We start from the raw sequence: 26,918 nt of genomic DNA on the forward strand, positions 1-26,918 counted from the left end.
AGGGAGGAGACGGCGCAAGGGGTGGAGCGTTGCAATAGATGGCGTCGTAAAAAACGGCATTCTGGAGGCAGGTGTTTGCAGTGATGCAAGGAGAGATGAGCGGAACCACCCCCGTCTCCATAATCTACGACCGCGCACGGCAGCCAGATTCGCGCGCTCTCACCAGCGAGCTGGCATCCCAATAAAAGCAGCCTTGTTAGCCCTAAGAAGATCAAGAAACTCTGACTGAGACCATTTTTTTCTCATTTAGGAGAAGAGTACTATTCGACGTTACAATGTCATAGTGGTGCAGTTTGACCCCATCACGCCAGTCGTGCTTCATGTATTTTTTGTCAATATGGGGTTTTGACACCGCGTTCATGCCCAGATGCAGCGATTTTTAATTGGAAGGTAAGCTCATGTCTCAATGGTCGAATACGGTAGGTCAGTTTTTTATGTAATTCTTTAGCGACAGCGTATCACAAGATTGACGACATAGCGTAGGAGAGGCGTTTCTGAAAAGTTATCATGTTTCACCGTTTACAGATGAATTCCACATTACCTCAGTCTTCGTTTACATGTCTTCTACTTTTCTTCAAAACTCTGTACCCAATGGACCAATTTCATTACTGATGAGTTCCAGATTTAGCATCAACTTCCACCAACTTTCCTTCCACTGACCTTCTCCTAGAGTTTAAAATTTATGATCAGTTAGAATATTTGCAGGCCTTAGCATGTTTCGCAAGCTCCGAAACTCCCGGTTATCATCCGTCATGCTTCGAGGGAGAAACGAAATCGATGCCAGAACAATCTCACTTTATAAGGTGAACGACGTTTTCTTTGAAATCTCTTTCTGGAACAATGTGAGGAATTCGGGAATGTCCAAACGTAGAATAGGTGAAAAAGCGTGATCAAACGGCTATAGATTCTATAATTGATACTGTACGGAGGAAAATTAGCGTAGCGTAGTAGCGAAGAAGAGCAGTTCTGCAAGATGAAATGACTGTTTATTTACTTGTTCACTTGTTTGGACTAACAGTTGTGGAATCACTTTCACACTTGTTCGGAGTATTTTTATTAAAAATTTTGTAGGAGTCATCTGGAGTTGACGGTTATCGAAGAGTGCAGCACGATTGCTCAAAGAATTATCAATGTGTTTATGATAAAGCATTTCTTCAAAAAAAAATTTCTTGATTGAAAAAAGAATTAGATTCTGCTGTGGTGTGATCAGCTTCGCTAGGAAACAATGATCCTTAGATAAGTGCCTTGCGGGATATGTAATGTTTAGAACGTCAGTTCATTCTTTTTTCAAATATACGAAAGAAATTAAGGAAATGGACTAATGGCAAACTAGTGTACCGTACACTTCGACCAACTTTTCCGTTAAGGAAACCTTTTGGTGAATTGTTCCGTCGATGCTTCTCCCATTTTCCCGTTTAGGCTCGTTTTCGCCGATAAACATGCCTTTTGTTACCTCTTTTCTATGTTTGGTCGTATATTTAGTCTTATTTCAACTGGAAATTACTTTAAAACTCGTCCGAGTCCGCATTTCTGGCCCTTAATACTGTAGTCTGTTCTTAACTAAGTGAAAACGATTATCTTTGAAACTCATTCGTTCCTGTTCACCTGGCGCCCTATTCAATGGCTTAATAGGCTGCTGAAGAGACCTGATTGATTTTTACCCCTCGATCGTAGACGCGACACGTGGATGAGAGTGGCTCGTTTTCGTTTGCTTCGTACAAACGGGCGTTACTTCTCAGAAAAGTAAGTGGAAATTGAGCATGGCCACCCACATATTTTTAATCCACATCCTGAACTCTTTTCTTGCCCACAGAGGCTCCGTGATAGTCTTTAAGGTAACAAATAATCTATAGTAAAAATTCCACCGTCAAGCTTTAAAGGCAGCATGCCACGGAGGTGGTTCGGATTTCAGGTGGAGTATCCGTATACGGGGTCGTAGATTATGGAGACGGGGGCAATTTCGCTCATCTCTCCCCTGCATCAGTGCAAGCAGCCGCCACGAGAATGGTGTTTTGTTGTTTTGTATATCGTCACATATTCTAACGCTCTACCTCCTGCGCCGCCCACGCCCTGCTATTCCTCTATAATCAAATCAGACTCCCTCGATAGGCAGTAAGGGACCTGCAAAGGTGGCGCGCTGCAATAGGAGGCATCGTAAAAAAACAGCATTCAGGGTGTTATACAGAACAACAAAACACCATTTTGGAGGCGGCCGCTTGCAGTGATTCAGGGATAGATGGGCGGAACCACCCCGGTCCCCATAATCTACGACCCCGTAAACTGATACTCTACCTGAAATCCGTACCACCCCAGGTATGCTTCGTGGTGTGCTGCTTTTAATTAAAAGTGGTGGCAATAATGGTCACTAATAACTGATGGCTTCAAAAAGTTGGTTTTCAGGATGTTTCTTTCTTATGCAAAGGAATGTCTTTTCAGGAAAATGGCTTGAGCGTCCTTGTGCTCCAGAAACTGTATACAACGGTGGAATATCAGTTTGTGATCATGCAACTGATGTTCCGGTGTGGAATGGTCTACAGTAAATTCAGTTACTTATGCTTGAAATAAAAACGTTACTCTCGTTGGCTTATATGTTTGTGTTTGAATATGCTTAATGCCTTTCTCTAGCGGTTGTCATTCAAATGTGAGACAACGAGTGATATCAACGGTAGCTATTGCTTTCACCCTGAATGCAATTGACGCTCCGATTCTGGAAACACACTTCTTGCTTCAGTGCCAGTACAATAATATCTATTTCCTTGTTTGGTGCACATGAAAAAGATGATGTGTAACATTTATTTCTGATGAGGTTAACGAGCTTAATCCTCTGAATCTTAAACAAAAGTTGATGCGTAAATTTGACAAAGTGGTCGTATTTGCACTGGTTGCAACTGCAAAGTATGTGCGGATTACAACAGAGGCGATTATATGAGTTCGTGTGTTGTTTATCTGATTTCTTTCAACGAATGCGGCGTGGAATACAAAGAGATAGTGTGGTTTGTCTTTGAACATATTGATCTATTGATGGGTATTGTAGAAATACGCCGGTATACCTGTGTATGTACGTACTAATGGATGCTATGAGGAATTTTTGAGTGATTGTGTTTTTGCTTTGAAATAGAAGTATTTATGCTCGGTGGAATATAATATGAGTTATTCACCCCAAGTTGGCTTCTCATGGCGAAAAAGGTTGCATAGTGTGGTCGGAGTGAAGGCGATAGCAGTGAACGATCAACGACCAAAGAACTCATCTGAAATATTTGTCAAGCCAAGTGTAACACAGAGCTGAATTTTGGTTCATTTACTGTTGTTTCCGCAATGTATGTGGAAAAGGAGGTGGATTGATTAGTTTGATTTCTGCTAAAGCTAAAACATCAGTATCAAAAAAAAATTAGAAAGCTGACATGTGATTAATAAATGTTCTTTAACAAATGACGGAAACTATCCCCGTTCGCATACGACTGCAAAGTTACAGTCGAGGCGAAACGACGTGAATATCGGTGCAGTTGTGTGTGCTGCTGCTGCTCTCGGAGCGGTGCGGCGGAGCGCAGTGGTAAGTATCGAAGGCGGAGGGACCTTTGTTAGCACCATTCATCGCCGTAGTCCGCGAAGGTCCCGCGTGGCCGCTAACGGCTACACCGGCAGTAAGAACAAAGCCAACTACACCGTACTTCACGTTGCTCTTACTTGCCCTTGCGAGAGTCATGTCATTAACGTTTTTTTTCTCCACTACTGTGATTAAAACCCGACTTTCAAATATTTTGTAGAGCTCACTTAAAACCAGGATTCATCGGATATATAAACGTAATCAGGTTTCATTCTGATCGCCAATATTACATAACCACTTGATCATGCAAGTACTTCGAACGCATTTACAAGAATTTTCTTTAAACACACAAGCCGCTTAGATTTTCGGAGAGGAATGGAGAGATTACAGTCAATGACTTCGCAGTTGTTAAAAGATCAGCAAAGGAAAACGAATCTTACCGGCTGAACAGTCGGCAACGCATTTGCCGAAAAGGGTGCGATAGAAGCCTTCCTTACAGATACAGGCATGTTCATGTGCCGGTGGGCAGTGCTAAAAACCAGATTTTATTCTATTTCAGAACGTTGTAGTTTAGATATGTGATCATTTGCAATCTGTGTTTTTGTTCTTCCTGTACTACGATAAGAAAGCATAGGAGTAAGAAAATGTTGAACGGGAAGAAAAGGATTTACTTCAATATTGACATAGCAGCTACGCTCGCATAAATCTCCAGTTCCGATCACCTCATTTTCGCCACAGATTGAAAATGTTCTCGCCAATCGATCTAAACGTGTAACAGACGATTTCAAGAATGCCAATAGATAGAAAGAAAAAAATGTGGCTGTTACGAATTTTTCTCGATCTTAGAATTGAACACCTGAAGGTAGCGTTGCTAACTGACTTTCTTGTTAATTTTTGTCCTAACTTTTCCTCTCTCTATACATTTATGATGCATCCCCTATTATTAACTGATGGGATTTTCTGCTGCTTCTTTTCTTTATGATTTTGTTATGACAGGTAATCCTAGTCCTTGTGAAAATGACTCACTGTAGCGATGCGCGAAAACAGAACAGTGGAGAATAATTCCGCAAAAAACTTGAAATCACTGACTGTTTACGGTCATCGTCAAACGCGTCATTTAATTACTTTTTACTTAGTTAAGAACACTACAGAACGACACAAACTATCCCCGTTTGCATATAACTGTAAAGTTATAGTCGAGGCGAAACGACGTGAAGCTCGATGCAGTTGTGTGTACTGCTGAGCTCGGAGCGAGGGACCTTCGCTAGCACCAATCATCGCCGTAGTCCGCGAAGGTCCCACAGCGATCGCAACCGCTATGTAAAAGTATTTGTGGTTTTATTTTGAGCAATAATACTGCCTAAGAACTCGATCGAGCACGTATTTCGAACAATTGTCGAGAATTTTCTTAAAACACACAAGCCGCTTAGATTTTCGGAGAGGAATGGAGAGGTTGTAGTCAATGACTTCGCAGTTGCAAAAAATTCAGCAAAATAAAATGGATCTTACCATCCGAACAGTCGAGAACGCATTTGCCGTCAAGGGTGCGATAGGTGCCTTTGTCACAGAGACAGTCAAAAATAACCTCCCGTGGGCAGATCTAAAAAGCAGATTTTGTTGTATTCCAGAACGTCGTAGTTTAGATATATGAGCATTTGCAATCTGTGTTTTTGGTTTTTCCTGTACCGTGATAAGAAAGCATAAGAATAAGAAAATGTTGAAATGGAAGAAAAGGATTTACTGTAGAGGCGCCATAGCAGGTAGGCTCGCATGAATCTCCAGTTCTGTACACCTTATTATCATCACATGATGACTTTGTCCAAGGCCCTAAACGTGTAACTGATGAAATCAAGAATGCTGATGGCTATAAAGAAAAAAATTGTGGTTGTTATAAATTTTTCTCGATCTTAGAATATGAAGATCTGAAGGTAGCGCTACTATCTGACTTTCCTGTTAATTTTTGTCCTAACTTTCCCTCTCTCTCTATTCATTTATGATGCGTCCCATATTATGAACCGATGGGATTTTCTGCTGTTTCTTTTATTTATGACTTTGTTATGACAGGTAATCTTATTCCTTGTGAAAGCGACTCACTGTAGCGATACGCGGAAACAAAGAAGTGGAGAATCATCACACAAAAAACCTGAAATCATCGACCGTTTACAGTCATCGTCAAACGCGTTCAACCAAGCTGATGCGGAGCGTTGCCGACCAGGCGGTCGCTGCTGCCATGTCTTCTCGACTAATCGATATCAGCGTTTTTCGCTACGATTGCGGATTCTTCAGTGCACTATGACCTGCTGTCAAAAAGCACGCACCACACCAGCACGGTTGAAAGCGTTCGCGTCTGACTCTGGTTTGACCGAAACAGGAGAAGATTCACGAAAAAATATCGAAATTGAAGTTAATCGTAAGAAATCCCTTACCAGTACCGTGAAAACCTTCGACATGGTGGTAGATCACGTGTGTGAAGAAAAGGAAACCAAGTCGGATTCCTCTAGAACAAGGATAGCGAGAAACACAACAGGAAATGTGTATCCATAAATTTTAAGCATTAAAGAAAACAGAGGCTGGTGAGAAGAAGCAATTGCGGTAAAATAGCAAACTGAAGCATTCAGGAATTGCCTCGAAATATTTATATGCATTTTATTTATTCGTATTCAACAAAAATCTCATCGTTATCTTGTCCGAATTGCTCGCTAACCATGCTCGGGACAATATGGAACCAAGGAAAAGTTTTAGGACAATGGAGATTGATTGACAGTTTTTCTTTTTTTTTGAGAAAAAAAAACAGCAACCACTCATTGTGCGATAAGTGAAAATAAAGAAGTTTATCTCTTAGCACAGATCTCTTCAATGGTATCGTTCTGAAAAATTGAATTAACAATTTTATTCCCTCCTCAAAATGTCGATCTCTATTTCTTGAGATCTTGCTTGACAATGATAAGCTCAATGGAATAATCTAGTGTTCAAAACTTAGCACGTTTTTATTTTGTAATTATTTGTCAATGTTCCAGCTATGTATCACATTAGATGGCGCATTTCCATGCGAAATTCTGTCTCTTTGGCATCAACCCGATCAATTTCTATCGTTCTCGTAGAGATGTGCTGTTTTCTTCTTAACTGCTGCTTAACATGTGTTAATAAAATTCAGCTTCTGGTGTTAAGATAGGGAATTCTAAAGAAGCGAAGAGATAAGAAAGTCGCACCTTGTCTCCGAGTGCACTGGGTGTCGTTCTTTTTTCGATAGCGCAACCAAAGGACGCTGGAAGGACTTCGGCTACTAGTTTTTCTTTGTTCACTCACATATTGATGTAATCTATAACTTTCCACTGAAATATTTACATATATATGGTCATTTCCTTGTCTATTGACCTCGTAACAGACACGGAAGGTTTCCTTTTGAATTTTACATTTATTTATACTCCTTTTACTCCTTCGTTTACTAATAAAAAGGCTGTTCGTCTGGTTAATGAAAGGAGTTATCGAAACTTTTTGTGGTGCTCGTTTCGATCGCGTTCACTGATCAATGAAAATTAAAAGTAGTGGTACTTTCTGTAAATTTTTGCTACAGATTTGTATTTTCCATTACAACTTCTTCTTCTTTTTCTTCTTTTTTAATTCATTTTTAAGAAATGCAAACGCTGATGGTATTCATAGTTTTATTAATAGAGTCGTTAATAGAGCATCTGGAGGATATTCGAAATTGGTTTTACTCCTATACTCTTTCGATATCGCCATAATTTGGAAAGCATAATTCGAAGTATTAGTTTATTTCTCTTCTCTCCCCATATGATTCGCAGAGAATGACGTGCTAAGCATTCAACGAAGTGGATGTCCTAACTGAACTGGTATAGTTAAAGGCATCAAACCATGAGTCTGGTACGGGTTTCAGGGGGGTTATATCTGAACGGGGTCGTAGATTGTGGGGAAGAGGGTGATCCCGTCCATTTCTTCTTAATTGCCGTAAAAAACGGCCCGGAAAATGCGGCGCGTAGTAAGCGTCGGGCAGCTGAAAGCAGCTCTCAACCCATGCAAGGAGTAAGCCTTACCTTTGATAGTTGATCTAGACTTCGTTCCCATCGGGAGCATCCTCGAGAAGCTCACGCTGGCGATACGGTCCTTGGTGTCGTTGTCCTATGCGTCGCTTTAAGCGTTCCAGATTCGCTATTTTCTACAACGAGTTCGATTGGAGCGCATCGGCTCAGTGCACGTGCCATATCTTCCGGGGCATTTTTTACGGCTATTAGAAAGAAATGGACGGAATCCCCTTCTCCCCACGATCTACAACCCTGTATAGGTATAACCCACATGAAACCCGTACCGCACCAGATCCGTGGGTGATGCCTTTAAGGTTGTACGTTAGATCGGGTAGGTTAAAGGCATCACCCCACGAATCTGAGGGAGATTTAGGGGATATTATAGGGATGGAATAGGAGAGGAGGTATTCCGTCCATTTTTCAATTGCGAAAAAACGCCCAAGATACCACAAAACGCTCAACCAGATCCTCTTGTACAAAATGTGCGCCAAAACAATGATGCCGTTTTTTAAGGCAATTAGGAAGAAATGACGGAATCCCCCCCTCTCCGTAGTCTCCCATCCGTATGAGTAGTTCACGAACTTCACCACCCATGTGAGTGAGCTTTTACTATTCAAGGAGCCATTTGCATGCATTTTTCTAGTTTATAAAGAAAGGATGTTACCAACCTAATGTGGCAAACGTGCAACGAAACAGATATACGGAGAAGTACATAAGGATCAAACGCAACATATACAGCTATCATATCTACGAAACTGTTCACAACCTTTGAATTAGTTTTTGGTAAATCTGTTTGGGATCATTGTGCGATAGTGCTACAGCAATAGCCGTGAGAATTCCAATTTTTACGCCGTCGCACCAATCTAATACTGTGGGGTGAATGTGGTCCCGATGCAGCAAGTGGACGTTGTCGGACCCGTCTCACACTATTTTGTTGTTTTCTGGCATTGGTGCACCAACTCGACGCTGTGGGACCCGTCTCACCCCCATTTGATCGTCTTGTGGCACTAGGCGACGAACGTGATGCCGTGGGAACCGTCTAAATCATCTTATTGCTTTCTGGCACTGGAGCAGCAACTCGACGCTGTGGGACCCGTCTCACTCTCTCTACTTTCTGCAATTTCTTTCCACACGTATACAAGCACACACGTGACAGACTAGGAGCGTTGTTATATAGCATGATATTCAAGTACAAGTTATTTAAATTCTATTCAGTTGTCTTTCCAATGGATTTTTTTTTCGAAACTTTTACATCTGTACAATTTAGTACTTCTTCATCACTTTCACTTCTTTTTTCTACTTTCCCAGACCTTGAAAGGATAAAGGATGAAGTGCACGGCATTGATCAATCCCTGTGGGGATGGAGGAGGCTTAGATAGTAAGGCTTGGTTTGCACTTGAGCGGATTCGAACCTCCGATCGATTGTAACCATAGCGGAACCTCGTACCGACTGCGCTACACCGCTCCTTGTTCCCAGATCGTAGCAATTTTAATTTTTTTGTTACTTTTAATTACTAGATATTTTGTGCGCACGTCAATAAAATAGATTATTTTAATCATGTACTTCTACATTCTTTTTCCTCTCAGTAGTTATAGTTATGCAAAGAAAGGAGCATTTAATAGCTAATGATAAGAGTCATGAATGCTTTCCGCAGCTTCACAATCAGACCACTACTGGACGCATTAGTAGCCGTAAAATTTCTTTCGCTTTCGCCTCGATCAGCGTACCGAATTGACAATTCTGATCTACGATCGATTTCGGAATCTTCCTAAATAAATGATGCTTAGGGAAAGTTCTTAAACAGGTTTCACAGTAATACACTATAATATACACATTTTTATGTCTTTTCTGTATTACTCGAAGTATTTTCTGGAAATCGTGAAATACAGAAAGTTCGAGTAATACAGAAAGAGCATAAAGGTTTGTGTAGCAGTAAATAACCTGTTTCACGTAAGTACACAAAGGTCATAAACAGATTTTCACCCTAACAACCTGTTCCAGGTAATTATAAAAAGGGCGGAAAGTGTTTGTTGTACCATAACAATCTTTCTGAAAGTCCTTTCATCATAAATTAAAGATTTCATTGTGTCTATTCACTTCGTTTCTTTATCGCGGAAACTCTGCGTAGGGCAAAACGTTTATTTCTGCATGAGAGCAAAAATTAATAAATTTCTTTTTTTTCAATGAGACATACCATCAGTAAATGATATGATAAGCATAGTTTTTTTCAACATTCGATTTTTTATACTAGAGTGTTTTTTCTTTTAGCATTTTGCGAGAACTAATTGGAAAAAATCAGGAAAAATCGGAACATGGGAAGATTTTTCTGATTAATCTTCGTTTAATTTCCTTCTTTTAAATTAGAAAAACGTTTTGTGACATACCTCTTTTTGAAATTTGTTTGTTATTTGTTTTATTTGTCTGTTTATTTGTTGTGTTCATCCAATAGCAATATTTTCAAATAAATAGATAGAAAAATTTTCTTTCGGGTTAGATTTTTCTGCTATTACCAGGGGTAGGAGGTGAAAATTTTTATCCAGAAGAATCAGATCCAGAAGAACTCATGTGAAAAATTAGGGCTGAGGATGCATTGTTTTTTTTTGTCACGAGGCATTAGTGCTACCTTCTTATCATGGTTACTTTCTTTACAGTTCGTTTTTTTCTTGTTCAGTTTTTTATTTTACGGCTTCTGATTCTGTGGTTACGATGTGGTGTTATTTTATCACGTGATTTTAATTTTTCAAATTCTTTAACTTTTACAGCAATAATCTAATGTCACTGAAAAAATGGAATTGGTCAACGATAAGGAATATCATAGCATTTTGGTGAGTAAAGAGAGAGGGAGTTAACAAAAAAAAAAGATTTATGTTTAGCAGCGAGGATCTATCTCTAGGGCAATTTTTAATTTTTTTTTTTTGCTGTCAGAAATCTAGGCACGTGTTATAAGAAACTAAGATCCATGAGAAAAATGAAAGCTATCGATTTTGAAATGAGGGAATGTAGGTAATAAATGCACTACTCCATGGTAAACACTGGAAAAAAACTGGAAATTCCATAAACTCGAATAGTTTTCAATGCTGATCTCTGTTTTACCCTTTTTTCCGATCTTTTTTTCAACCTCCTTTTTTCAATTTCCTTTTTTTTGTAGGACATGTAAGCGTAGTGCTGTAGATCGATGCGTGTCTTTGCATAAATCCCTGAACCTAACCAAAATATCCCCAAGTTCTATGTTTTTTTTTTCATCGAGTTTATGAATGATGAAGAATTTCTCAGAGTTTTGAGTAATTTTTCCACATATTTTGGATGTATTAACAACAGGTATATTGAAGAGTCAGAGAAATTTCCCCCAAGGATTGGAAAAATTGTCCCGTGCGTATCAGACGCTATTTGTTACGAATAGTGCGGAGCGCTGATTATAAAATTTTTTTTTTTTAAAAATCCAAGGCAAACTCATATAGTGTTCCTAATACGCAGTAGAATCATATCGGACAGTGCTATGTTAGCGTTTTCCTTAAAAATTTCCCTAATTTTTTTCCGGTGATTGTGTCAAAAACGAGCACTTCTCCGTCCAAATCTACTAACTGCTGTGGTTCATTAAAAACCCTTTTCCTGATACCGTACAGTAGTCGCGATGCGACTTCTGTGATACACAGTATTCGAAAACGATCAATGAATGCTCGAATAATTTTAAGGCCTCATTATCCTTGCATTCTTACCTTTTATTTATTATTTATTATTATTTTTTATTCCTATCCTTTTATTTGAGATCTGTTTGAGAAGTTTTAGAATAAAAAAATTTAAATAATCGATTTTTTCCACAAAATTACTGGAAACGTGACTATTCAATCATAAAAATTTTTTCTTTGAAGAAGTGAGTTTTATACTTTTAAAAATCGAATTTACTGCATATTTTTTGGAATCGAACTCTCAAGGATCGGAAAGAAATTGAGAAAATTTTAGAAATAAATGTGTATTATTTCTTAGTAAAGAATAAATCACTTAAACCTTAACGCTGTGTTCACCACGGAGAAAAAAACTCGAGGATTTTGCAGGAGGGGAATGACATTCATCTGAAACGATGAAAACAATATTGAAAGAAGGGTGTCGTGAAAAAATTGTGCTTTAGATCAAAATGAACGATGATTTGAGTCCGATCTGAAATGATGAGAAAATGTTCTCTTTTGCTCCAGGATTTTCGGACTATGCAACAACTACGGGTATGTAATTATGTTGAGCGCAGCCGAAGATATTATGGTACTTCAAGAAGGTGGTAATGTCACGAAACAAATACAGAATTGTGAGGTTTGTCTTAATTTCCTTAATTTTCTTACTGGACTACCCTAAAATAATCCTGGAAAAAATGAGTTTTTTAAGGAACACATCACTGGTCGACATTGTACCGCAATTTCTACGGGAGCTGTTCTATTAGCGGATAATCTTCCATCACTCTTCGTGAAACTTACTTTTCCATTTTTTATGCATCGAATTCCTTTCGTGTAGGTTTTCTCCCAAAGGTGTCCATGATCTCTAAATTCTGGATATTTGTTCAGATTCCGTCACTTATTAGTGTGTGCTCTTCAAAGTGCAAGTTATTTCATGGTTGCCTTCTCCATAAATGTTCCCATGTCATTGGCGGGTGTTAGTTTCGCCGCTCTTGGATCAGGAATTGGAGAGATCAGTTATCTTGCTCTGGCCTCTCACTATCCTACGTATGGATTATTCCTGGATAAAGGTATAAGGATTGCCACTTTTTGCTCCACAGATGTTTCCAGGCTGGCAATAGCTGCATGGTCATCGGGAACCGGTGCCGCCGGTCTGCTTGGATCCTTCTCGTACGCGTTTCTAACCGATCGATCGATGGGTGATCTACAACCGAAAGTTGCTTTGTTGATTCAACTCTTCATACCGCTTCTATTCATACTTACGTGAGTCGTTACAAAAAACTATGTACTTCTTCTTACTTTTCTCATTTTCTTGTAACTTTTTCCTTTTCAAGCTGTTTTCAGCTCTCCTCGGATTTCCGTCTTTTTTTTTGTAGGTGGTGTTTTTTGGGATCATGACTGATTAACTTTTGAGGTTTTTCAATGTAATTGAGTCGAAGGAGTTGAACGTGTACGAATTCTTCTTCATTTCATGTAAATTCGGTTTGCTACACACTTTTCACTCCTTTTTCTCCACTTTTTTTATCTCCAGCGCATTCGGTGGGAAGTTTCGCTGCGACTCCACGGTTGGTCGATGGTTGGAAACCGCCCTAATGTCAGCCAGGTCTTTCATCCCTCCGGGCTCGATAAATTGGTGTCAGACGTACCTGAGCGGATGAAAACACTGACTTGATTATTGCCTGGCTACCGAAATTAATTGTATAGGCCAGTTACACGTTCGTAAACCTCAACGAGTTGAAGTAAAACCCGTTGGCGCATCCCAGAGGATTCACTATCGCCAGACTCTTTATCCTTTATTTTTTCCTGATCTCTGACGTTAAAGAAATTTTCCAATTGACTTGAAGTGAATAGCGCTTATTGGGTCTTTTTTTGAGTTGTAACTGAACGGTCTTTTATGACACTTTGACTTTTGACTCCTTAACTTTTCAAGGATCTCAAGGAAACAACAGCTGAAAGTGCTTGGGCGCGGTCAAAAAACTGCATAGGAGAGGTCATAAATATATAGAATTTGTTTCAAACGTTCACGAAATAAGAGAAGAAAAAAAGAAAGAGAATTTTTCGTAGAGCTCGTTCCAAAGGAGCCTGTTTCACTGCAATAAAGATTCTCGGAGAAAGAGAGTAGTAAATGAGAACTAAGAGTACTGAGAGATGAAACGATATATTTGGTTGAGATTTAAACATCATTGTTTCAAGTAATTCCGATCAGAAAATCCAACAGTTGCGATTAAGTTTGCCATCCAACAAAATTTCCTTTTTGACTGTTCCACCTCCATTTTGGCCTCTTTCTAGCGTTTTTCATGCTTTTTTTTGATGAAATGTACGCGCGGATAAATCACTCTCTGTGACGTTTCTGCACGTTAATGTCGTTAGACAATTTTTGCTAGGTATTTAATGGAGGTTTAGCAACGTTTTTTTCAGCCGTGTTATTTTGGTTGCGGAATTTTAATTGTAAAATTAATACTTGACCGTTCTGCTATAAAATTGAAAGTAGGAAGACTAACGAAAAGTGTGGGCAGTTACCCTGAGAACAAACTATCACAACAACGGAGAATCAACAATTAAATGAATTTCTGGTTGTTGTTTACTACCGTATCTTTTTCAAGCCATTTCGTTCAAGCATTAGCGATTTCTGGCAAAAGAACCTTTTAAGATACTTCTTCGTGCTAGTCGTACCAAAGGACGTTCATCAACCAGGATGGGATCCTCAAACATGGATAGTTCCAGAGGAATTGAATGTGAGTTGCTATCTCCATCATTGTCGACTGAATTTGATAATATCACCTTTATTTGAGGAACGCGAAGTTTGTGAAACGGAAGACGAGCAGGAAGAGAAGCCTATGGAGCCTGTGGACAACAGCAGTAAGCCACATTTAAGAGTGCCACAGAGGAAGTTGACATTCATCGAGCGAATACAGCACATAGTGGTTCGTTTATACTTAGCAGTGGAAGCATTTCTATCACGTCTTTTTCTAGCATATTTACTAGTGCAAAATAGGACAGTGGCGATTATATAGGCTGTACGTTAGAACTTCAAGAAAAACAACAAATTACAATGAATTATGACCATTCACTGACATCAGCGGCACGCAAAGACGCCGATACTCATGTTGTATCCGAGTGACATGACGCACCTGCCACAATTCTGCCTGCGTGTCCTACGCGCAGTGTCGTAATGTACATATATGGAAAATAGGGAAATGATTTGCAGTGCATTCTCAGAGCATTGTAGCAGCGGTTCGACTTTGTTTCTTTTGATTTTTTATTTATTTACACCCTTCAAATATGTATGTGCTTACATATAGTCTGTAAAAGAATGTTGTTAGCGATGAAGCGGAAATCAGAACCCAAGAAAATGTGTGTGTGTGTGACTCAAATTCGTTTGAAGAACAATAAACAGCTTTGTAGTAGCTGCAGCGAATTGGGGCTCTGTCCCACATTAAGGGGCTCTCTCCCGATTTTCCCGACGTGTACCTGCCTCTGGCCGGTGGTCTTTCGTGTCTCTGCTGCTGCAGTACTGCATTGCTGTACGTTTATTGTCTTCGCTGTTATTAACGCATGAGAGGTTATACGAAGCTGCTTAGAAGAAAAAACAATGTGTGGATCATGCTTCTAGCTCTAGCCGCGAGCCCCCGAGGCTTACAGCGACGGCGTAACTCTCCCTACTACGTTGTGTTTCGAGTGATATTTCTCTCCCATATAACTGCACTTTCTCATCACGTCCATGCACGTGCGCAATATTTCCACCTATCCACGATACCTAACGTAGTACCACCGCATGCGCACAAAGCGAGTACAAAGACGATGAGCCAAAGTAACCAAGCCAACTGTATTACGAAATCAAAACAGAATAGAAACAGACAAAGACTGATGGAAGCGGCGCCCTTATATTTCCCGCGCTCGAGTGGGCGGAGCTTCGCGGGAGGAGCTCGCGCATTTTGCTACCGAGCCCGGCAAAGCAATTCTGCCGGCCAACTTTGCCCGAGAGGAGGTACAGTAGCAGTAGAAACCACTTGAATCAGGTGATATAAACACTTATCTGAAACTCAACAAGGGTTGAACAAACATAAAAACCAAAAACATTATCTTGTTGAGAAGGAAGTGCCCTTTCAAACGACTTATTACGTAATGGTACACTCTGTTTTTTCACCAGTTCAGCTCTAATTTAAAAAAAAACCGTCACTTATGCATTAACACAGTATGAAGAAATACGGACGTTTCAGCCTCTTCTGCATCTCATGATACCATTGTCTTTCGTCTACATTGGAGAATATCTTATAAATCAAGGAGTGGTCAGTGTTTATCCCCTCAATTTTTTTCCGTTCTCAGTCCGCTATTTAAATTTTTTCAATTTTTTCAACCTTCAGTTCGCTGTTTAAATTTTTAAATTTTAATTAATTTTTTCCACCCTCAGTTCGTTAATAAAAATATATAAAACAAACACGTTCTGTTTCAGACGCAGCTCGTCATATTTAATTGTCATGAAGGTTTTCATCTAACATTGGGTGCTCAGTATCGATGGTATCAGGTACGCCTTTTTTTGGCGGATTTTTTTTCTGGAAAAAAATGAGCTAGGAAACACTTACGAAACACTGCATAAATTTCATTTCTAACAGTGGAAGTTCCGCTAAGTGTAGCCTTTTTTAATGTTTTTTATTTTAAATCTATTACTACATGTTGCTGAAAGGTGACATGCATTAATTACATTAATTATGAGTCTGATGTAATTTACATAAATAAGAGCTTATTGTCGCGTCGAATTTCCCGCACTCTCCAATCGCAGCGTCACGGCGGGTCATTTTCCTATCAGTTATCAGGATCTTTGCGTTTTTCCCCGTTTCTGAGAGTGAGGAAGGAAAATTTTCAGGTACTGTATCAATTCGGAGTATTCCTATCACGGTCTTCCGTGAAACTCTTCGCTTTGCCTACATGGTCACTTTATTTGCTGCCAGTTCTTCAGGTATTTGAATTATTGCAAATTTTCTGGGATTTTCTGGGCTATTTTCGTATTTTATTTATTTATTTTCATTTTTTCAACTCCCTTGTAACTATTTTTTAGGCTTCAAATTTCTTTTTCTTTTTCTTCGAAGCCATCTATTGGTTCGTACCTAGCATAGGGATAATTTTCGGCCTTATTGTTTTCGAAGGTCTACTAGGAGGTGCAGCATATGTGAATACTTTCGACAAAATCCATAAAATGGTGGGTTTACAGTCCGGCGGGGAAATCCACGGTTGTAGTAATAGTTGATGTGTCCATTACAGGTCCCACCTGACGTACGTGAATACTCTCTGTCAGTAGCTACCGTAGGAGACTCAATTGGTATAAATTTTGCTGGATTTATGTCTATTCCATTGCATAACTTTATATGTGGTAGACCCATGCCTTCTGTACGTTGATACTCGTATCTCTATCGAAATAAAGCTTTCTCGCTTCAGATTAGACACAGAAATGACCAGGAAGATTTGTTTTTTTCATGGAAAATTAGCTTTAGAAATAAGGAAAAAGAGTGGATGCATGGAAAGGGTGTAGCCTTAAAGAAAAATTTATACTGATCTCCTGAGTACTGTAATTTTTGAAAATCACCCGATAAATTGATTAAAAAGAGCATCTCATCCTTAAAGAGGATAACTCGGATCAGATCTGAAATTCAAATTCATTCAATTGAAATTCATTCAAAACTGACTTCTCCAAATAATTCTATGTTTTCGAGCGACTTATTGATTTTTTTTAAAAGAAACGATTCATTGTTGATTAATTGCCTATTTCTTACTTTTACTTTAACCTCTTCGTATACGTTAAACTTTCTCCGATTTGTTGGGCACTAATCAATAATCAATAATATAATAATACAAATGTACAGAACATCAAACTACTTACTGGCCGAGGCTTCAACGCCACGATTCTATGAGAAAGGAGATTGTCAAGGAGAAGCCTCGGAGAGGTCATTCTTGAGGTCACTGAAATCTTAGGACGATCTCTTACAGGTGACGTTCTGAATCTCGGAACAAGTGAAGGTTAGACCGGGCGGTCCCGGGAAGAGGAAAAAAAGAGAAACGTTGATATGATTTGGTTGAGTTTCAGGTAGAGGATCCGTCATCTTTCGCACCTACGGTGGTTCCGCTCGGGACCCGTGGTATTCAGTCGCTTCTAGAACCTGTTGCACACTTCATGCTGAGGTGCTGAGGTCCCGCGACGAATTTCGAGTATCTCTAGGGCTCTCTTACCGCGTCATCCTCAGATGGTGCACATAGCGTAAGGATTAATTGGATCTTGAAGCTTCTTCCTTCGTCTCTGAAGCTGAATCAACACATCTCAATATACAAAAATTCCTACAGCTTTCCCAGCGCCTACATAACGACCAGCGAAATTCTTCTCGAACATTCCTTTCATAAACTCATCGCTTTCCATGGATTTTTCAAAACAGTTAGAAAAAAAAACCTAAGGAGATTTTGGAATGGAAAAAAAGTCATAGGTGAACACAAGATAAGAGAGGAAGAGGTCATAAGAGAGGTTGGTCACTGAAAGAAAAAAAAACTGGAAACAAAATTGTTGCCATATATTGATAAAATATTTATCACATGGCATTTTTAAGCGATTAGATCGAAATAGGAATAAAATACAATGGGATGTAAAACATTAATTTTAAAAAAAACGTTCTCCTCTGTAACAGTAAATAGAATACAGTAATGTAACTTAGGTTATACTCAATATCACTAAAACGAACAAAAATGAAAGTGATTCGCCAATATGTAAACATTTTCAATCGATACGTATTAATAAGAAATCAGGAGAGTCTTTCACATAACTTTTGATTTTCATTGGTGTTTTTTTCTCCAAAAATTCAATAGCAACCAAAAAAGATGATCCTAGAAAATTCACTTCAGTTGTTCTTTTTGATCGCCCCAGGCAACCATTTTTTACGTTATTATTTGGAATTTTTTTGACAAGGATCTGCTTAGGAGGGTTTTATTTGCTTTTGGTAATGTTTCTAAAATTTCGTACAGTAAGAATTAGAGTAGCTTACTGGTACTAGTAGTAGAGAATAACAGAAAATAGTAGTGTTCCTTTACTGCTTAGATGTACTGAGCTTGTTCAAAATTATCGAATTACCCTCACAAAAAAAAAATCGATTTTTTAACCTCAGACCTGACTTATGGTGCAATATTGCGTAAGCGGTTGCACTCAAAACGAGCGCGGTCTTAAACGCAGCGTACCACGAACGTTGACGATGTTGGGATCTTTCCAGGAAAGGATAGCGTTCGTTCGGACGTTCGGAGGTAATTTGCAAGTTACATCCCTGCGCACGCGTCGCATCCTCCAGCGAGCGGTCGAGAATCAATGAGGTCTCCTTAGCAGTTCTTACCTAAGCAAAATCAATAAATAGGCTGCTGAGGGAACCGGAGCGTGTACAAGGGTGGAGCGGAGGCGTTCTAAGGTGCTTCGTAGGAAATAAATCGATTCTCACGCCTTTTTTCAGGACGATTATGAGGAGTTGAGCGTGGTCATGCTCATAATTATAATCTGTGTTCCGAACTCTACATTTGCCCACGGGAATCTCTGCATCGTTAGTTCCGTGGTATGATCTCTTCAGGGATGGAGGTCCTGCCATTCAGTGCGATTGGAAACCAGCCAAGTTGATCTGTTCTGCATTCAACAAAAACTATCCCTATTTTTAACTGGAAAAAATTATTTCTGGAAAATATCTCTGATCTCATCTTTTTGGTCGCTACTGTAGTTGTTTGAAACAGATTAATCAAGAAAATATCGGTGGAAAAGTGTAGATATTGAGTCATCCTCTGAATAATCCGATATTCCATGTTTCATTCACTCTCAAAAAGTAAAATAAAGAAATTTTTTTGATCTACAGCTTATGAAAATCACAAAAAATTTTTATATCTAAGGCATACTCTCATTCATTTTCTACAGTTCACTCCCTTCGTTTTCGGTGGAATGCCCTTCTTCAAAACTCGCTCATCCGTGATCGTAGAAAAATCGCATTATTCAAAGGCCTGACTTGACTAGTACCTGCTCTCTGCAGTTTTTGTGACTCGAAAGTTTACAAATTTCGTGTGGGGAAAAAAAGAAGGACGGTGTATAAAAAATAAAAAAATAAAAAAGTAATAAAAAAATAAAAAAAATAACAGAAAAAAAAGGATGTAGGATTTGGCACGACGAAAATGAGCGTATACAGAAAGGTGATATAAGCGAAACGTACATTTCCTGAAGAACTCTTCTTACGATGGAGGATTCGGAGGCGGTGTAACCAAGGATACATGCGGATTTTCCACTTTCTCGTCTACAGGTAACGTATCAGCTGTCGAACTTTCTCGAATCAGCACCACATCGTCAGGATCCTGTACATGATGTAACGACGGGGATCCGGGCCTCTCATGCTCCTCGGCCGCTTCAATAACTGTTGTGGTTTCTTCTTCCAAGTTTGGTGGAGGATCGTCGCCATCCGCTGGCGGTTCTTCCGCCGTAGCAGCTGGAATCGTTAGCAGAGTAGGCGAAGCAGAACTGAAACGGAAAAGGTGAGAAAATATCCGAGTTGGAAATTGAGCCTATTTGAACCTACTTAATCCATAATTCAGCTTCTTTACGGGTCGATTTTGTGGAATCCGTTATGATCACATCTATACCTACAAAAAAAAGACGTGATGGACATTGGAAGCGTTATCAGCACAGCGTAAAATAATTGCAAACGCCGTTCTGTGCAGAGGTGCAAATTTTTCCCCATCGAAATCATGCGATGGAGCACGTTCAGAGTTTAAACAAAGAACAGAAACATTTCAGTGGAAGTACATTTAAGGTGCAGAATGAGGTTACAGGAAAGGGCACGTGAAGGTCGTTTTGAATAGCTGACATCAAAAAAAAGTATGGTTTTAAATTTTGTCAATTTTCCCGCAAAAAAAAAACAATGTGAACATCAAACGATTAAAAAAAGTGTTCGATATATTATTTTACTATTTTTTTATTATTTATTTATTACTGTTATTTATTATTTTACTATTTCATTATTACTATTTTTATATTATTATAGTATAGTATTTGATGTTAAAAAGGAGCATTTATATCAGCACATTTCTTTCTGTTAACATGTAATTTGGTTTTAATCAATATGTAATTTTGTTTTAATCAAAAAAACTTGAAATAAAAGAACGTTTAAATAAAAATTTAAGTAATCAGTCAAGTTAAAGTTTAAAGTTTTTAAAAGAAAAATTAAATAAATTTCTAGAAGTTTCAATAGAAATTAAATTCAAATTTAAGTACTACTTTAATTTTTATTTATTTTTTATTATTTTTTAATTCCTATTTCAAAAGAATTTGCTTGCTGCTGTTATTTTTGTTCCACGCTATCTATGCTTTAAATTGAAATACTTGAATAAATTGTTTTCGTAGAATCTAAACTGTCCCAAGAGAAAAAAGAAAGTTTGGGGGAGAAAATGTAAACACTGATTTTTTTGAACGTTTAAGATATCCAGAAATTTTAATCGCGGAATTTTCCTGGCTTTAGCTGAAGCAAAGCCAATAGCATCGAAATTTTTTTTTGTTTTTCTTCTCTTCTTTCTACAGTAGCGTGAACGCATTGAAAAATGCCTGGGTCTTTTCTTTACACAACTTTAACTAACATCAATAGGTTGCACTAGAAATTTGACCCCCCCCCCCACCCTATAGGGGTGTTTTCTGTTTTCTCCTATAAAAATTAGTATTCCTTCCGTGAAACTAGTCATCAAAATCATTTTCATATACGAATGATGAATCAGAATGTTTTCATTTCCCTAATGTTTCCAGATGAACGCTTTGGAAATAAAAACTACCATGTGCAATCAGTGATGAGTCAGATATGCAAAAGAAAAACGATGGTAAATTTCCGGAAATCGGAATTCTTGTCCAATGGCTGGAGGATGACGTTAAGATTTCTCTTTATTATGGCGCTGGTGTTAGGGAAGAAGCTCTAACCTTTACTACTACTAGGAAAAACACAACGGGAACGATTTCGGAAATCGGAACAGTACTATGTGGTCCGAAGATCAACACAATGCAGAGAAAGAAAGAAAGAAAGAAAGAAAGAAAGAAAGAAAGAAAGAAAGAAAGAAAGAAAGAAAGAAAGAAAGAAAGAAAGAAAAGAAAGAGAAAGAAAGAGAAAGAAAGAAAGAAAGAAAGTAGAAAGAGAGAAAGGGAGAGGAGTTCCTGTGTTTGCTCTGGACTGATTAAAAGTAGCATAGATGTCATATTTGTCTTCTCTCATCTCATAACTCTTTAAAACTTATTTTCTTCTTCTTATTATTATTTTTCTTTTACCATTATTACCATGGTTACTATTATTATTATTATTATTATTATTATTATTATTATTATTATTATTATTATTATTATTATTATTATTATTATTATTATTATTATTATTATTATTATTATTATTATTATTATTATTATTATTATTATTATTATTATTATTATTATTATTATTATTATTATTATTATTATTATTATTATTATTATTATTATTATTATTATTATTATTATTATTATTATTATTATTATTATTATTATTATTATTATTATTATTATTATTATTATTATTATTATTATTATTATTATTATTATTATTATTATTATTATTATTATTATTATTATTATTATTATTATTATTATTATTATTATTATTATTATTATTATTATTATTATTATTATTATTATTATTATTATTATTATTATTATTATTATTATTATTATTATTATTATTATTATTATTATTATTATTATTATTATTATTATTATTATTATTATTATTATTATTATTATTATTATTATTATTATTATTATTATTATTATTATTATTATTATTATTATTATTATTATTATTATTATTATTATTATTATTATTATTATTATTATTATTATTATTATTATTATTATTATTATTATTATTATTATTATTATTATTATTATTATTATTATTATTATTATTATTATTATTACATGGTTGAAAGAGCTAGTCGAATCTGGTCCCGCAACGACCACTGTCTGGTTTGCGGTATTATGGCACTGATTACAGTACCCACTGATCAGCAATTTGTCAACCAAGCCATTTTAAGCATCCACCTCACGTATTACTCGTAAAAAAGCAATGTATGTTAAAAGAAATTTCATATATAATATATTTATTGTGTTTATTTATTTATAACGATATGTTTTCTAATGCTACATAATTTTTTCTACCTATTTTTCCCCCGTATTTCCAACGACCTTATTATGTGGACTGACATCTGTGCAGATTTCTCCAAATCTTTTGTCCCCTAGCGCGCCGCGCATGTAGTATGAACGCCAATCGAAAGCGCACGCGAGCGCGATCACGCGACTAAACCTTGCGACTTTATCGAAGCTGAACTGCGGTAGATCACAATGGAACAGAAATCTACGAGATTGAATTGCGCTCAAATCTAGGAGTAAAAGTAAATAAAAAAGCGAAAAATAACGCAACAATAATAAAGTAAAGTAAGTAAAGGAAATTAAAGTAAGTAAAGAAAAACCCTGTGGTTGATTTACACAAGCAGCCTACTCATTGTGAATTTTACTTTTTTATTTTTATTTTATTTTTTTATTTTTCTATATTTTTCTACTCATTTGTTAACCTTAAAACTTTATCGATTGAACCTTAAAACTCTATCGATTGAAAACAAAACAAAAACATAAACACCACAGAAAACATCACATTACTCAAATAATGATCTTTTTCCATAGGATATCTATTTTACATTTTTTTAAAATTTTGTTCAATATTTTTTTTATATTTTCTTGATTTTGGTACTTTTTTGTGCATTTTCACTGTGGAGTCCATAGTGCAAGCTTCTACTCTATTCAAAATGTGCCTATTCAAGGTATTTACAGCTTTATTTTATGACTAACTCAAAAATGCTTTTTTGAATGGGAAATAAGAGAAATTTCGATGGAAAACAACAAATTCTTACCTTGAAGAAATGCATAATTTCTGCAAAAACTTGAGATGGCGCTAACAGTTTGAGCAAAGATGTTCTCCCCGTGCCAAAGCGACACTATACACACCTCATCCACATAAGCACTACTTTTTCCAGTTTTCTTCAGAATTCCGGATTTCTGAAATGAAAATTCGTGTTAAGGTTTCTGGAAAAACGAAGTCGTTCTGGAAAAATGAGCACAAATTCGATAATTTATCTGAACCTGGACAAGTTCCTTGGTGGATTTGACCATATTCATCCCAGTCGGCTTCAGATTCCTATTTTCTAACGTTTTAAACAATGCACCGATCAAAGATCTTGCGAGAATTTTATTCGATGCGTAGATGAAAACCTGAAAAATGCAGTGTTTCTAGCTGGAAATGTGTTTCTTTCCCATCCATGGAAAAGGTACTGAACGCTTACCGTATCCCGGTAATCCTTAACGATCACCACATCCTTATCGTCGACCTTGTTCGTTCGACAACCGCACAACGATCGTAGCATCATATGACTGACGTGAGTCTCGCGCGAAACCATACACCACTTCGGGAACGGAACAGGAACAAGAGGTTCTGAGTCACAGATTTCTATGTGTGTTAAAAAAAAAGAGAATGAGAGGGGGAGAAACGATTATGCGATGACGCACACACACACTCAGAAAAGTTCCAGGAGAATTTCCAGGGGAAATTTTCTGGAAATTCTTTCCCTGCGTCATCGACATTGAAGAAGAGAATGAGAACAGGATATGTTTCAGGATATTCTGATCTAGGTTCACAGATCTCGGTGGATTAGAATACGATCCGTAACAACGTAGGAATGAATGGTGGTTGGTGATTAAGTACAACAGGTGACGGCCGGGTGGGTCAATTGCCTGAGGCTAGCCAATTCCGATGATGATGGCGCGCTTGGTTACGTAGTCCGTAGTAATGGTGACTGCGGTTCTCGCGCGCGCGCGCGCGAGATTAGTAATCTGGAAGAAAATCCCGTAAATTCACGGGGAATATCGCGTCATAATTAAAATTCCCCCATACGTGTAGTGGGCGCTGATAGGGGAAAGGAAGAAATTTTCATTTTCGAGTGTCAAAAGAACGGGGCAACGGCATACTCCGAAAACAATGGAGGCACATTGTACACAACAAGAGAATCCACGATTCAGAACAAGTAGAACGAAATGAGAAATAAAGATGAAAAAATAAATAATAAAAATAGAAAAATAAATTAATTTTTGATGAATCAGTGAATCGCAATGAAATGTGTGAATCAAAGTGTCAGATTGTGTACCTTTATGAAAAACAGAATCAACTATCTCAATTTTTGGAAAAAAAAATGAAAAGAAGCAGAGAAAAAGCAGGAAAATCCTTGCGATGGACAAGGACATCAAGTTCTACAATACTGAACATTTTTCCCACGAATTGATTTTTTTTTTCCGAATTTCTCTCTTTGATTTTCTAATCTAATTTTTCAGATTTTCGAGGCATAAGCAGAAGCATAATTGCATTAATTTTCTTTTCTTTTTCTTTTTTTTTTTTTTTGAAAAGTACCACTAGAACCCTGTCAAACATTGGACGAATCAGTTATAAATTAAATCTTTTTTCCATATTTCTTTCTCCGATTTATTATCCTATTGTCGTATTAGTTTTTTTTTTCGTTGGAAAAAACACCACTAGAATTTTTTTCCTATTTTTTTCTTTACAGTTTCACCTACGGCTAAGAAGGCCAATTTTTCAGAAAACATTTATTCTGGATCCTACATACATACGTACATGATATGCCCGCTCTCAATTCTATACAACATTTTTTTTAAAGAAGAATTTAGAGAATTCATAAATGTGCGGTCAATCGTAGAACACGTGTATCCACCCAAATAATGGGTTAGATCCACAAGCTGTACAATTTTAAGTCGAAAAACTGGTAGATAACAGAATAATTGAAATTTACGTTAAAAAAATAGTTGGAACGGAAAGCTCTAACAGAATTTTTCAAACAGAAAAAAGCGTCTGGATGTGCCGTGTTTTCCAGATCCCTATAAAAATGTATAGATCAAATTCCGTAAAAGTAGTAACGCGTAAAAGTATCCCATAAAAATAACGGAAAACATTTTCTTTTATTTTCTAATTATTTTATTTTTTATAATATTTATTTACCATTTATTTTATTTCCAGGTGTTCTAGAAGCAAAACATTGCTCACAGCTAATAGTTGGGGTGTCAGAGTTCCAATTTCGGTACCAGAATCTTCAGTTTAAAGAGTTTCCAAGAATTTCCATAATTTCCATAATTTTCCAGGAATAAAACAGATTATCTTGAAGAATATCACTCTTTAAGCATAACATTTTTCTCTAGAGTAATTTTATTTTTATTGAATACAGTAATTAATGCAGCAGCAATAACTTTTTTTGCGGTTTACTGAAAATTTCTTCAAATATTAAGTCGATACGCCTTTTTTTTTTAGGAGGAAATGACCTATTAATCAACGAGGTAATGCAGCAATAACTCGATTTCTAGTCTAAGGTGTCTGGAGGGCCGCTACCTCCACATGGTGAAAAATTTCCGTAGAGACTTTCGATAAAAATTTGAATGATCCCGAATTTTTCGAAATTAATACTATTCAATAGGTCTCTTCCTCCTGAAAAAAAAACAAATCCACTTGATATTTGAAGAAATTTTTGCAAAAATCGTAAAAAAGCTCCTTGTAAAATCACATAAAACGTTTTCTCCTTTAAAGTTTCAAAACTAACAGCAACTATTACATATTATGGAAAAAACTGGAAAAATTCATAGTGAGGGAACTGTTTTTTTTTTGAAGTAATCTGTAGACGGAGAGAGGGTACCAACGATTAAAATTTAATTTGCGAACGATTTACGAACTCCTAAAAATCAAAAAAAGTCTCGGAAACAACGAAAACAAAAAAAGGAACAAAAAAAAAGAAAATCCTGTTTAATCTTAGGATTTGGGCCGAGAATCAAGTGGCAACGGTCTCCTACAATAAACTTTTCTTTCGAGACTTTATAGGAAAGAATTTTTCGAAGCTATCAATCCTAATTGTTCATGAGGTTGAAACTTGTAATTTCATTCAGATTTTTAAACATCTTCAAAACTATTAAACTATGTATAACTGTAATATACGGTAAGATGATCGCATAGGTATTTACATTACGAATTTCTACGTATAATTTTACTTTTCATATAAAATATTCACGTCATAATACTAGACGTCCTAGTGCCTGGAATTCAAATCAGCCAAGCCTGTAAAGTCCCAGGTAGTCTTTTTCTTCAATAAACGTTCTGGTGGCAGCTTTTAGGACTTCTAAGAGTCTTAAAAGTTCAGGAGTAGTATCGATTCGATAGAGCTCGCGTATACGAATCGATTAATATCCAAATTTTATAATAGAGATCAATATAATATACACAACAAAAAGGAGAAAATTGAAAAAAAAAATGGAAATAAAAAATAGAAAAAAAATAGAGATAGATATATAGGGGAAACACAGATTGTTATCAAAAAAAAGTGTGAGCGCGTTATTTTCATCTCCTATCAAAGAATTAGCGATTTTATCGTACTATGAATATTTTTCATACATCTGTATCAAATAAAAATCAAACGAGTCGCCAAAGAATTCAAAATCTTCACTTACTCGCAGAATCGAATCGAATTATTCGAAGAGACAAGACTATTCAGCCATTTCGAATATTCGA

The 26,918-nt window shown here is 36.9% G+C and overlaps 3 protein-coding genes across 4 annotated transcripts; 1 reads left to right on the forward strand and 2 right to left on the reverse strand.

The window, feature by feature from the left end:
* Positions 1–3,228: 3,228 nt before the first annotated feature.
* On the reverse strand, positions 3,229–5,994 carry RB195_004290 (uncharacterized protein; the record flags this gene model as incomplete). Its single annotated transcript, XM_064181931.1, has 7 exons — positions 3,229–3,248; positions 3,985–4,075; positions 4,216–4,307; positions 5,054–5,144; positions 5,286–5,371; positions 5,639–5,687; positions 5,971–5,994. The coding sequence occupies 7 exons, from the start codon at positions 5,992–5,994 to the stop codon at positions 3,229–3,231; spliced, it is 453 nt and encodes a 150-aa protein (XP_064033326.1).
* Positions 5,995–10,357: 4,363 nt separating this feature from the next.
* Positions 10,358–16,641, forward strand: RB195_004291 (uncharacterized protein; the record flags this gene model as incomplete). The annotated part of the gene is made up of 12 exons (XM_064181947.1): positions 10,358–10,410; positions 11,776–11,887; positions 11,960–12,081; positions 12,136–12,294; positions 12,358–12,510; positions 13,898–13,982; positions 14,040–14,171; positions 15,468–15,536; positions 15,701–15,772; positions 16,112–16,204; positions 16,304–16,444; positions 16,507–16,641. 12 exons carry the CDS (start codon positions 10,358–10,360, stop codon positions 16,639–16,641), a joined length of 1,326 nt encoding a protein of 441 aa, XP_064033327.1.
* Positions 16,642–19,479: 2,838 nt separating this feature from the next.
* RB195_004292 (uncharacterized protein) lies at positions 19,480–23,760 on the reverse strand (the record flags this gene model as incomplete). Of its 2 annotated transcripts, none has more annotated exons than XM_064181961.1 (5): positions 19,480–19,762; positions 19,821–19,884; positions 23,218–23,362; positions 23,447–23,575; positions 23,647–23,760. In XM_064181961.1, 5 exons carry the CDS (start codon positions 23,758–23,760, stop codon positions 19,480–19,482), a joined length of 735 nt encoding a protein of 244 aa, XP_064033328.1. The 2 variants fall into 2 exon arrangements, with proteins under 2 accessions (XP_064033328.1, XP_064033329.1); XM_064181962.1 differs by having other exon boundaries at positions 23,647–23,730.
* Between the last annotated feature and the right edge of the window lie 3,158 nt (positions 23,761–26,918).

Source organism: Necator americanus, chromosome I (genome assembly GCF_031761385.1).
Source record: "Necator americanus strain Aroian chromosome I, whole genome shotgun sequence".
NCBI classification, from domain to species: domain Eukaryota; kingdom Metazoa; phylum Nematoda; class Chromadorea; order Rhabditida; family Ancylostomatidae; genus Necator; species Necator americanus.